The sequence below is a fragment of the Hyaena hyaena genome, unplaced genomic scaffold, assembly GCF_003009895.1.
Source record: "Hyaena hyaena isolate Hyena2069 unplaced genomic scaffold, ASM300989v1 scaffold_53, whole genome shotgun sequence".
Classification (NCBI taxonomy): domain Eukaryota; kingdom Metazoa; phylum Chordata; class Mammalia; order Carnivora; family Hyaenidae; genus Hyaena; species Hyaena hyaena.
The window spans coordinates 829803-842851 of record NW_024080686.1 but is presented as its reverse complement, the minus strand read 5'-3'; the positions used below and the strand labels follow the sequence as shown (position 1 = coordinate 842851).

Genomic DNA, 13049 nt, shown 5'->3' with positions numbered 1-13049 from the left:
ATCTATTTAAAAAGTTAAAGAATTCTCTGTGGTGAGATTAGGGAAGCTACCTCTTCAGTTTTTGTATCTTCCAAATTCTTTTTTTTTTTTTAATTTTTTTTTATAGTTTATTTTTATTTTGAGACAGATAGAGATAGAGCATGAGTGGGGGAGGGGCAGGGAGAGAGGGAGACACAGAATCTGAAACAGGCTCCAGGCTCTGAGCTGTCAGCATAGAGCCCGATGCGGGGCTCGAACCCACGATCTGCGAGATCTGACCTGAGCCGAAGTCGGACGCTCAACCGACTGAGCCACCCAGGCACCCCTGTATCTTCCAAATTCTTGATAACAAACACATGCTCCTTTTATAATCAAAGGAAAGCAGTTAATTTTTTAAATGTTTGTTTATTTTTGAGAGAGAGAGATAAAGTGCAAGCAAGGGAGGGGTAGAGAGAGAGGAAGACACAGAATCCAAAGGAGGCTCCAGGCTCTGAGCTGTCAGCACAGAGCCTGATGTGGGGCTCGAACCCACAGACTGTGAGATCATGACCTGAGCCGCAGTTGGATGCTTAACCGACTGAGCCACACAGGTGCCCTTGAAAAGCAGTTTTAAATGTTTGTTTATTTATTTTGAGAGCAGGACAGGGGGTGGGGGAGGGAGGGGCAGAGAGAGAGAGGGAGACAGAATCCCAAGCAGGCTCCGTAGCTGTCAGCGCAGGGCTGAGACGTGGGGCTTGAACTCACAAACTGAGAGATCATGACCTGAGCTAAAACCAAGAGTCAGACACTTAACTGCCTGAGATACCCAGGCACCCCAGAGGAGGGCAGTTTTAAAAGCAACATAGTGGATATAACTCCTTAAGATTTCTGTGGAAAGTCTGATTTACAAGGGAATGGAAGCCATGTAAAGAGATTGGGCTGCTGGGATCCTCATCCCGATATGCTGAAACTGTTAAAAAAGATGGAAGGGTGATTAAAATTACAGTGTTGATGGGGAGGGTGGGGAGGGATGGAAAGATACCTCATAGTTTTCCTTCCACATAATAGCACATGACACGTAGAGAAGCCAGACTCTTGGAGTGATTGAAGTGTTTCTGCTGAAGCAGGAAAGTCTTTGGATGGGTTGCCAGAAAGATTTGGGCAAGCTGTAAAAACCGCAAAAAGACCAAGGAAAGTGGAAAGAGAGAGAGAGGCTTGAAAGAAAACCCGGAGGAGAAGGCATTTCAGTTCTGTTTTGTAACAGTTACATAGTGGCGAGATGGTAGTATTAGAGTCCTTAGGTACGAAAGGAATAAACGACATTGGGCATGAGTTAGAAATATATATCATCAAAATAGATGTAATTTCCTAAATGTAACCGTTGTGTCGATGGAGAAGAATGGGATGCGGTGGGATTATAATATAACTCTACTTTTCCTTAGGATCGCACCTGCATAAGCTCTCTGGCTCCCCGTCGCTCCCCACCCCCCGCTGAAATAGCCAGCAGGGCTCATCACTTAATTATTTTCCTTCTTGGGACACACAGGTGGCTCAGTCGGTTAAACGACCGACTCTTGATTTCGGCCCAGATCATGATCTTGCAGTTCATGGGATCGAGCCTCACATCGGGCTCTGTGCCGACAGGGTGGAGCCTGCTTGGGATTCTCTCTCCCTCTCTGCCCCTCCCCCGCTCTTGTGTGTGAGCACCATGTGCTCTCTCTCTTTCTCAAAATAAATAAGTAAACTTAAAAAAAATAAATTTCCTAAGAATAATAAAATTAGCTGTTCACTTTTGGTTTAAAATGTTTCACTTCGGTAATGGAAGGCTGGGCCTGGTGTAATACTAAAACCCCTGAGCTTAAGGTCAGACCTGCAATGGAGAGGGAGCCCTAGCCGGTGAGATCTTTTCTCTCCCTCAGGGCTTCTCTCTCCTCCCACTCTGCCTCATCCGACCTTCTTCCTCTCATCCTCCACTAAAATGTGGGCTGGACTAAAGCCAGTTTCCAGAAGCTTCATTGCAGGCTTCATCTGGACTGTTTTAAAAAATATTCCTAAAAGAACCACTGTACACTGAATATCTTCAGGGATTTTTATTTGGGGGAAAGGGGAAGGGAGGACGTTCAGGTAGCATAGGCGACTGTCTTTCTGGCGTCTGGGACTGGAAGTCGCACTTCTAGAACGGAATTTGCAAGGCTCTTCAGTGAGAAGTCCCCAGGGCCACCACCTCGGCGGGAGGCCCACAGCTTCCTGCCCCGCCTCAGCCTCCGTATCTGGATTACTCTCGTATATTCCAGCGTATAGTATATTCCAGCGTCCCCAGGAGAGGTGCTCTGGTGTGCTGGCTCACTGGCTCTGCGCTCTGCGCACACCCGGTGGGTGGGCAGAGCTCAGCGGGGGCGGCCGCCCAGGCCTGTCCAACACCAGCCCCCTGGCCTTGTAGGAAAGGGTGGTTCTGCTCACCAGGCAGTGCTGCTGCGCTTACAGCAATTATGGGGTGAATGGGCTGGGGCGAGTGGGGGTCATCACGGGGGCAGCTCCTCCCCCAGCAGTGTTTGTTCCACAGGGGAAGGCGTGCAAGGATTCGGGAACCCTGCCTCCCCGAGTCATCATCTCTCTGGCCAAGACCCTTCAGGGAGACCGTCGGTGCCTTTTGGCCCATCTCTGATACATGAGTCACATTTTCTGTGTGTGCACAAACTCCTCCAGAAAATCTGTCAGATGCCTGGATGGCTACTTAATTCGTTATGCTTCGAGCCCAGGTTACCTTTCTGGGGCTACTGATTCTTATCAAACCACCAATTCCAATGCCCATGTCCCTCTCACGGTCAGTGGTTACTAAAATGTCACCTGCTATCCTGTGTAAGCCTTCAAAAAATTATTTGACGTTAAAACAGTATGTTCATATTGAAATCACTGATTTGGACACGATGGGACTCAGACCCAAGTCTGAGGATGGTATGTCATTGGAATCAGCTGGGGAGATAGTTTTTAAATCCCCAAGTGGGGTCTTAGTGTTTAAGAAGGTCTTGGGGTGGGTCTGATGTGCCAAGGCTGGGAACCATTGAAAAGCATTTCTGTATGGGTCAATCCGGCAACTTCTAGAAAAAGTCAACGAGGAGCATGGCTCCATCAGATGTTGGTGTGACATCCATGAGACAAGGAGGGAGTGCCCCCAAATCATTTGGCAGCATTGTAAAGAGTGTGGTTCTTCCTCAGTGGTTTATTAAGGCCAGACGCTGTTCCAAACAGCGTAAGGGGGTTGCTGTGGAGTAAGGATGGACTGACCCAGTGGGAGGAGACAGGTAAACAGGTTTAAAAATGCTTTAACACATGCTCTGAGTGTCCGCTAGTCACCATGGATACAGAAGATGGTCTGGCTGAAGTCATCCAGGAAGCTGTACAAAACTGGGGACCACTTCCATTGTATCTTAGAAAAAAGATCTCTAGGAGTCAGCGGGGACCCGAGGCAGGGAAAACTGTTCTGGGGAGTAAACAACACTTTGGAAAGAATGGAAATGAGAGAGTGTGTGTGGCCCGTTGCTCCCAGAACTGTAAGCTCCTGCCAGCCTGGGGGTGGGGGCAGGACAGGCTAAACCAGGGACAGAGCAGCGGTAAGAAGCGGGGGGAGGGGCAGCTCCTGAGGAGTCTTTTATGTTAAGTACTTGTTGGGAATTTACTTTATGGGAATGGAAGGCCGCTGAGGAGTTGAAGCAAGGGAGTGACCCGAGGGCAATCTGCTGGAGGACCTGTTAGCGTTTTCGGAGCCGGGCAGAGGCAGAGGCGGGGAGAGGGTTGGGGGCTCTGGGATAGTCCTGGTGGGGAGCTTAGACTGATGGGGCTGATGAAGAGGCTGATGGGGTGTCACTGGGAAGGGGAGGAGGAGGTGTCTAGGAAGAGTTCCCAGTTCGGCTCTCGGTCTCGGCGGCTGGGGGCAGGAGCCAGGTCCCCAGACAGGAGCAGTGCGGGGGGAGGGTCGCACTGGGTGGGGACGGGGAACAGTCGGCTTTCCGCTGAAGCCTGGAAACACCACCAATCGAAGGCAGGCGGAATCTGACAGGAGCAGCCAGAGAAATGGGAGGGAAACTAGCAGAATAGAGTCACAGCGGCCCAGAGAGGGGGGACATTTCCAGGAGGGCGTCCGGACCGGAGCCAAACAGTAAGAAGTGAGCTGAAAGCGGTCCATCGCTCTTGGCCTCGGGAAAGTCCCCGGTACCGTCGGCAGAGACAGGGCGGAGGCCAGCCGGCCCGGTCTGGCCCAGGGGCCGGGGCGCCGGGGAGGGGGGCGGTGGGCTCTCTGGAAGGCCAGGGGGGTCGATCCCACAGCCGCCCGCTCGGCGGGGCCGACCCCTGGCCTCTGGGCTCCCGAGGAAGGGACTGGAGCAGGCCTTCGTTTGCAACGCCCGAGCGATGTCTCCTGGATTTATAACTGGGTTTAAGTAGCTCTGCAGACGCTTCATTACGATGGAGGGTAGGGATTCTGAATGAACTATAATAAGAGTGACACTAACGAGGAAGAAAATATTGCCCCCCGGCGCTTGTCAAAAATGCACCCCGTCTGAGGCCAGGGGGAGGGGCCGGAGGGCGGCTGAGCGCGGTGATTCGCTGACGCCGCACCGCACCCGCCGCGCGCACGCGCGCGCGCGCCCCGCAGCCTTCGGGGCCGGCCCCTGCCGCCCGGGGGCGTGGCCACCCGCCGCCCCGCCCCGCCGCCCGCCGCCACGTGATCTGTCAGTTCGCGGAGACGGAGGAAAATGGCCGCCGGGTTCGGTGAGGGCGGAGCGCCGAAAGCCGCCGTCTCTCCCTTTCCCGTCCTCTGACAGCGCCCGCGGCGAAGCAGGTCCTTTCCGTTCGAGCCGTAGGCGCGGTCCTCAGGCCGCGTTAGCAGACGGTCAGTGGGCGGTCGGCTTCGCGGGATGACGGGGAGAGTAGGTGGGGGCGAGGCCCGGCGGGGAGGGGGCGAGGCCTGGTGTCTCGCCCGGCGACGCCGTGTGTGGAGGGCCCGCGGCCTGGTGAGGAGGGGGCGAGGCGGGGTGTGGAGGGGCCCGTGGCCAGGTGAGGAGGGAGGTGGGTGGGGAGGGGCCCGCGGCCAGGTGAGGAGGGAGGTGGGTGGGGAGGGGGCGAGGCCGAGCGTGGAGGGCCGGCGGCCGGGGAGGGGGGAGGGGGGAGCCCAGTGAGGCAGGGCCGCGGCCGGGCGGGGAGAGGGCCAGGCCGGGTGCGGGGGTTCGCGGCTGGGACCCGGGGGGGGGGGGCCTCCGGGTCCGGCCAGCTGGAGCGCCAGGAAGGCCTGGGACTCGGAGTCTCCGGTGGTCAGTCCGTCAGCCGGCGGAGAGGTGCTCGGCTGGGGGCGGGGAACCCGAGTGAAACCTTTGTTTTTCTTTTGTCCTGCCGGCACACCCTCCACTTGGGGACCCGCCTCAGCGGGCCCCGTTACCGCAGGCTTCCAGATTTCTTTCCCTGGGCTTCCGAGGGCGGGGTGGTTGGTTTTCTTCCTTTGCTTTCCGATCGGGCTTCATTGCTCCATTGTCCTGGGTAGGCCTTTAACTGCCTGGCAAAATATCCGCAAGCCATTGATTGCGACGCTCCTATGATTTGTTTATAGGGAAGCGATTTCTTTGTCAGCCGTCAGTCTTGGGTTATTTTTCTTTCAGGTCGTTATTGACATAGAGGTTTAAACCAGTGAAGAATATTTTCTTATTAATAACTAGTTGTTTATGGAACCGTCTTTTGCCAGCCGCTAGGGGCGCTATCTAAAAATGTGGTTTTCCTAGCCTTACCCTCTGATTTTCCCATTCAGCTGGCCTGGGGTGTGGCTCCTGAGTCGCCCCTTCGGAGGACTGGGGTGTGGGGGTGTGTGTGTGTGATTCTGACGTCTTGTCATTGCCCATACTTTGACAACACTGAACACCAAACATCTAAAAAATTTTAAAGCACCATAGGGGAGTTGATGGAGAGTCAAGGCTGAGAAATTCTGCGGGCAAGATCGTGTTCTTTGTTCTCTAGCTTTAGTAGCGGGGACACTCTCGTGAGAATCTTTTTGGGGTGCTTGTTAACATGTCAGTTCTGGGCCCACATCTCAGATCTACCAGATGTTATTCTTTGGGGGAGAAGCCAAGGAATATGTGTATTTGGCAAACTTACCAAGTAACTGGTGGACACAGTATGACAATCCTTATTCTGCATCCTTTGTGTGATTTCCAAATGCTGGGTGGATTATCCAACCAGCACCTCAGATTCAGCCTAGCCAAAGCACCCCACGGCGGGGTTGGTGAGGAGGGAGGGGGCCGTGACCCTGCAGAGAGAGGTCCTGACTTCCTCCTGACTTCCCTTTTTTTTGTTTGGTTAATGGCTGCACCCTCCTCCGGTCACCTGTGCTTGGCATCTAGTCATCTTTGAGTTAAAAAAAAAAAAAAAAAATCCCCGGTCTCAGAGTTTCTTTGATCTTTACATCCAGAATCTCTTTTCTGGATATTTTGGTAGGTTAAAAGGTCAAATAGGGAGGCTCGTATATTGTTCAGGCTCATATCTGTCATTTCTTCTTCATCCCCACCACCTGCCCCCTCTTCTGTGGGTTTGTCTCGGGTGGTGGTTACCTGCCAGGGGAATTCTAATTCTTTGTGGTTTTCGAGTCTGGGCCGCATTCACTGCTGGGAGGTCAGCTTTCCCGGGATCGTGCCAGGGTGCCATCTCCCTCTTCCTGCCCTTGCTCAGCAGCTGTCTGCGGCTCAGCTTCGTCTGCCACTGTTTAGGGCTGTTTTGAAGGCAAGGGACGGAGACTTATTCTTTTACGTCAAGGAAAAGGAGATTTATGGGACCTAATGAGAATCAGCAAGAAGTCAGGATCCAAGGCAGCTTCGCCTTCTGCCTGTCTCTCAAGGGGCCACATTTGTGTTCTTACTTAGGAGGAGTCGTTTTCTCTATTCCTATCTGTTAGGTTCTCTCTCTGCCGACTGGCTGTCTCAAAACTATCATTTTGCCAGTGGTCCATGGTAACTGAGTCTTTTGTTTCTAATTCCCAGTTCTCAAGGGAGGAATCGTTGGCCCAGCTTATGTTCTGGAGCACTCACAGGTCCCAGATCAGGTGCCCATCCTTGGTTATGGCTGCTGGTGGAAAACAGGCAGAGACCTACAGATGAGGCCCGTTTGGTATGCCTCTGCCATCTGCGATATTTCTAGTTGCACTGTTCCTGTGGTCGGTTCTGAGGAGATAAGAACGAAGGAGAGACAGCCTTTGTCTTTGAAGAAGTTAGGATTCGCCAGCCACCCTCACTTTCCAGTCTTAGCTCTCACATTTACTTAAAACTCTCATCCATGCTCTTCGTTGTCTCTTGGGTGCACACTACAGAGTCACGTGGCTGTCTGCGTGTACCTTCGCAGGAGAACACCAGGGTCTAGTGGTGTGCGCCAGGCCAAGTCCTGACAGCCAGGGGCTGCTTTTCTCTGTCTCAGCCCCAATTTTATAGGCCTTGTGCTAGCTGTAAGGTGTTTCTTGCAAGAACTTGGGAGTTTAGAGTTGTGGATGAGGATGAGTACGATGGTGTATGAGCAGTCCAAATTTAGGTGTACACACAGGGTGTGGAGTCAGAGAGTCAGGGCCCCGACCCAGCTCAGGGTAAGCAGCCAGTCGGTGGAGGCTTCCAGAAGAAGATAATGTTAGACCCACGTCCACAAGATGAGTAGAAACTGTCCGGGCATATCTGTGGAGGATGGGCTTTCTAAGCTGAGGGGGACGGAAGTGCAAAGGCCTAGAAAAAAGAAAATGTGGGGCAGCCAGAGGTTGCAAGTAGCTTAGTCTGCCTGGACCTGGGAGTGTGGAAGCAGGTTTGGGTGGAGGGTGGGAGGGATGGTTCTGGGAGGGGAGACAGAGACGAGGCTGGAATGGTTAGATGTGGCCGGATCGTGAAGGATCTGCATGTCTTCGCCATCGTAATCCAGGAATCACTGCTCTGCTCAGGGCAGAGCTTTTCACAGGAGTTACAGACTTGAATATGGAGCATTTACAATGGCGTTTAAAGGCTTTGGGGGCTTCAGTTCCTTGAATAACTCGTGAGTGATAAAACCGTCATGTTTTGTTCTCCCAGCATGAGTTTATGGGGAACTAACAGAAGGATTTTAAGAAGGAATGTATATTAGATCACTCTTGCTTCGGTGTGGCAGTTTGATTGAGGTGGGGGGAGGCTGGAGAGAGGGGACGTGAGCCAGGAACCTTGACATTGATTCAGGTGAGAAGCGGTGCGGTAGGAGTTTTCAGGACAAGTGCCTAGATTACACACTTCCTCTTTTCCGAAAACAGTGCCAGCACTTGGTGACCTGTAACCCCCTCCCGGCCCTGTGACCATAGTTAATTGGCTCTGGTTGGCACTTGGTCTGGGACTTTTGAATCTGGGAACAGACAATAGTCCGCTTTCTCTCATTTGAGAAACTGATTTGGGCCTAGATAGCTCTTCGCAGCCATTTTCCCACTTGTGTAGAAGAAGTTGGTCTACAATAGAGAATGAGAATTCTACTGGCATTGGGGGTCCGGGGCACCCACCTTTCCCACAGTGTGGTTATGGGGAATAAGTCAGTATCCTTAAAATACATTTCCTGTTTGGCTTAAGCTAGGTTAGATTTGTCTCTTTTACCTTCAGGAGTCTTGACTAGCATATATGGTGATGGCCCTGAACGAGGGCACTGAGAGTGGGGTCGGCTGACCTCAGATGTTAGGAAGCACGATAGACTGAAAGTGGTAACTTGTATGCTGGGGACAGTGGTCAGTGCTTTGACAGAGTGGGCGTGAGGATAGTGTTCAAAACGGAGGGAGTAAATTGAGCACAGGCAGGTGTGTGGGGCAGGACGCAGGCAGGGGCAGCTCTGAGTGCATCAGCTTGGCTGGGCTGTGGGGTTGGGTGGGGCTGGTACAGAGAGAGAAGGGTGGTGGGGCCAGATGCTGGGTGCCTTACTGAGGTACTAGACTTGATCCTAGAAGATGTGAGAACCAATGGAGGCATTGGATACTGGTGATGACTGTTTAAAAAATCTCCTACTGGTTTGCAGTGATAAAAGTATCATATTCTAGGGGATGTGATGTACAGCATGGGGAGTCCAGTCAGTAGAGTTAATCGTATTGTAATAAGTTAGTGTGGTGACAGATGGTGACTAGACTTAGGGGGATAGCAGTGTGCACTCGAAACTAATAGGATATCGTATGTCAATTACACTTTCCGGAGAGGCAGTAAGTACCACATTCTGGAAAGTTAGGAACTAAAATTTCTAAAGAAAATTTACAGTAGTGCCATCACCATTTGATCTGTTTCATTTCAGTACTTTAAAATGTATACATTTAAAATAGTTGAGATGCTGTATATATTGTGTTTTTTTAGTTAATTTTTTCTGCCACTTAATATATCATGAGCATTGTTTTTTGTCAATACGTTTTTTGGAAACATTTTGATGACTCTATATTATTCCACTGTGTGACCATCTCATAATTTATGTAATCTCCCGTATCTAAGTTTTTGTTCTTATGAATAAACTTGTGTTGGATTTAAAATCTTTGTCCGTGTTTCTTGTGTTTTTGGAGTAGATTCTGAGGAGTGAAGTTACTTAACGTTTTTTGAGGATTTTTAAAGATTTTTTAAAAAATAAGGTATTATTGAGGCACAGTTTACATCAATATTATTTATCTTTTTAGTGTCAATTTTGAATTTTGATATATGCATATAATCGTGTAACTGACACCACAGTCAGAATATGGAACAGTCCAAGCGCTCCCCAAATGCTCTTGTGCCCCAGCGTAGTCACCTCATTCTCCCCCCTTAGACCCTGACACCCCCTGTTCTGTTTTCTGTCCATATAGTTTTCCTTTTTGAGAATGTCATATGTATGGAATCATATAGTGGAATCGTTTGTCTTCTGGTCCCCAAAGATAGACTTCCATCCCACATGCAAAACACATCAACCTCTCCCAAGGCCCCCGAAAGCCCCAGTTCATTACAGCTTTAACTCAGAGGCCCAAATCTCATTTGAATCTCGTTAGCTCTCAAGTTCTAAATCTCATCATAGAAACCAGGTATGAGCGAGGCTCTGGGTAGGGCCATCCCGAGGCATGATTCCTACCCATCTGTGAACATGTGAAACTCGACAAGTTGTGAGCTGTAAAAAACAATGAGAGACAAGTGTGGAGTGCCAGTAATTGACATTGTTCAAGAAGAGGGGAGATGGTGGGGAAAATAGACATCACTAGCCGCAGGTAATTTTATTCTCTTGGAAAAAAGTTTTTAATTTTGGTGAACTGATTTATCGAGTTTCTTTTTCTGAGGACCATGCTTATAGCATTATATCAAAGAAATCTTTGCTTAATACAGAATAGTCTATATTATTAGATATTTAGGTACATTTTAGTATATTTTGTGTAAGGTATGGGTTGAGATTTACTTGTATTTGGACGTCCAACTGGATGCGATATCATGCCTACCTTTTTGCATTTACATATTCTAGTAGTGGTAGATGAGCAATAAGCACGCAATATGTTGTATTTCCAATGGTGGTAAATGCCACGGAGAATATAAAGCAGGGCAAGGAGGTGGGAGCTAGGGGACCGCTGTGGGGTATGTGTGAGGTTGTTACTATTTTATAGCACATGGTCAGATTAGACTTCCCGAATAAGGTGGTTGAAGGAAGGGGGGGGAGGGAGCCATGTGCGTTTCTGGTGGAAGAGACTTAGGCAGACAGAATCCCTGAGATGGCACAGCACTGAAATGGGTAAGGGAGACTGGTAGGAGATGATGTCACGTAGAGTCTTCTAGACCGAGGTAACACAGGTGGTTTGAGTTCTTTGAGAAGCACTGGAAAGCTTTGAGCAAAGAAGGACATAATCTGAGTCGGTGCTCTCTCAGCAGCAGCTGCTCAGACCTTGTTATAGATGCAATTCGGGGGCTGCACCCGGACCTACCAACTCAGACTCTTGGAAGGTGAGGCCCAGGCATCCGTGTTTTACAAGCTCTCTAGGTGGTTCTGATGCAGATTATGCTCTAAGCAGCTCTGGTCAGACTTAACGTTTTCGAAAAATCACGGTGGTTGCCTTGTGGAGGATAGACTGTGAGGAAGGCAAGTGGAAGAAAGAAGAGCCTTAGGACCCAGGTGAGAAGTCACAGTGGCTTGGGCCAGGGTGGTTGTGATGGAGGTGGTGAGTAGTAGTTAGATGCAAAATATGCTTTATAGATAAGGCCAAAAGGATTTGCTAATAGACTGAGTGCGGAGTGTGGAGGACGAGACTAGGCGTAGATAATTCCATGGAAGAATGGGGCTGGAGCTGCGTTTCCTGAGACGGAGGAGCAGTGGAGGCCGCCCTTACATGCAGGCGCGGTGATGAGGACGCCAGGGGTGCCTTCCTCAAGTCTGGAGTTTGGGATCTGGATGATTAAGACTGAGATGGATGTGAGTCTCGGGAAGGGAGGGACACACCTTTTGGCAGCGGGGCTGTGGGCGCTTATTGTCACTCCTGCAGGTGCAGGTGAGTTTGTACAAATGTAAGGTTAAGAATGATAATGGAGTTAGTAGTAAATTAAGTTTTTTTGCCTAATCACGTGTATTTTCTTAATCAATATGTGCATTTTATCTAATCTGCTTTTGACAGGTACTGCAATTAGGATAACTACAGCTTTCTGTGAAAATGTCAGTTCTGATATCACAGAGTGTAATAAATTATGTAGAAGAAGAAAACATTCCTGCCCTGAAAGCCCTTCTTGAAAAATGCAAAGATGTAGATGAGAGAAATGAGGTAAGACCAAGTTTCTGAAATTAAAATCCTTAAACGTTTGTTGACCACAGACTGCTGTGTACCGGGCATTGTGCTAAGGAAAAAAATAAGAAATATGAGTTCTTAACTTTGGTAAGATTGTTAAAAGTAGTTCAAATTCCATACTTTTGGAATACATTTGAACTCACATGCATGACTGAATATGGAGTTTCGAGTTATGATTGACTTTTTTTTTAGATGGAATAATCAGTATTTGTGAAGTTTGATTACTGAAGTCTAAAGTGTTTGTAGGAAGTTTTAGAGAACTTCCAGACCCAATAAATTCACCAGGCAAAATTTTTGAAATACTTTCTTTAATGGATCCTTAGCTCTCTTTCTGAGTTGTACACACTTAGGGATTTTAAAGACCCTATATTTAAAAAAAAAATTTTTTTTTTTTGCGAGAGACAGAGTGCACATGCGCAAGCTGGGGAGGGCCAGAGAGAGGGGGACAGAGGATCCGAAGTGGGCTCTGTGCCTACAGCAGTGAGCCCGATGTGGGGCTTGAACTCACGAACCGTGAGATCATGACATGAGCTGAAGTTGGCTCCCCAGACCCTACATCTGTAAGAGATAGGTCGTGTGCGGTTTAATAAGATAGGGAGTATCCATTTATCGTTTTCATTAACTTCTATTAGATATTTGTAGTCAACAATACAAGCCAGTAGTTGATCTTATTACACCTTGAAGCATTTCACTACGCAGTTCTGTGCCGACAGCAGTGAGACCGGTGTGGGGCTTGGACTCAGGAACTGTGGGAGTTCAGACGCTCAACTGACTGAGCCACCCACGTGCCCCACGTCTTAGCCATTTTTTCAGTGTACTGGTCAGTTGTCTTCAGTCATGTCAGTAATTCATAATGTTACGAAATATCTCCAGAACTTTTTCAGATCTGAAGCTCCTTACCTGTAACACAGCAACTCCCTGTTTCTTTCTCTCCCCAGCCCCTGGAAGCTATTCTTCTACTTTCTGTTTCTATGAACTTGACTGCTCTTTGTACCTCATATAAGTGGAATCACACAGAATTTGTCTTTTTGTGGCTGGCTTATTTCACTTAGCATAATATCCTTAAGGTTCAATCATGTTGTAGCATGTATTTCTTTCCTTTCTAAAGCTGAGTAACATTCAGTTGTCTGTATATGCCACATTTTGTTTATGCATTTATGTATTGATGGACTTTTGGGTTTTTTCTTCCTCCTGGCTGTTGCCTAAATAGTGCTGCTACGAACACGAATATGCAAATATTATAAATGTTTTAAAAGCTATGCAGTCAACAGTTATTATTTTATGATTATGATTATTTTTGATATAGGGC

The 13049-nt window shown here is 49.0% G+C and overlaps 1 protein-coding gene across 11 annotated transcripts in view; it reads left to right on the top strand.

Annotated features, from left to right (window-relative positions):
- The first annotated feature begins 4701 nt into the window (after positions 1–4701).
- Positions 4702–13049, top strand: part of KIDINS220 (kinase D interacting substrate 220) — a 101783-nt gene continuing 93435 nt past the window's right edge. For all 11 annotated transcript variants that reach the window (XM_039231071.1, XM_039231074.1, XM_039231073.1 and 8 more), the window contains exons 1-2: positions 4702–4846; positions 11573–11716. In XM_039231071.1, the coding sequence (XP_039087002.1) occupies positions 11609–11716 (108 nt within the window). In that variant the 5' untranslated portion in view covers positions 4702–4846; positions 11573–11608. The remainder of the gene's footprint in view (positions 4847–11572; positions 11717–13049) is intronic.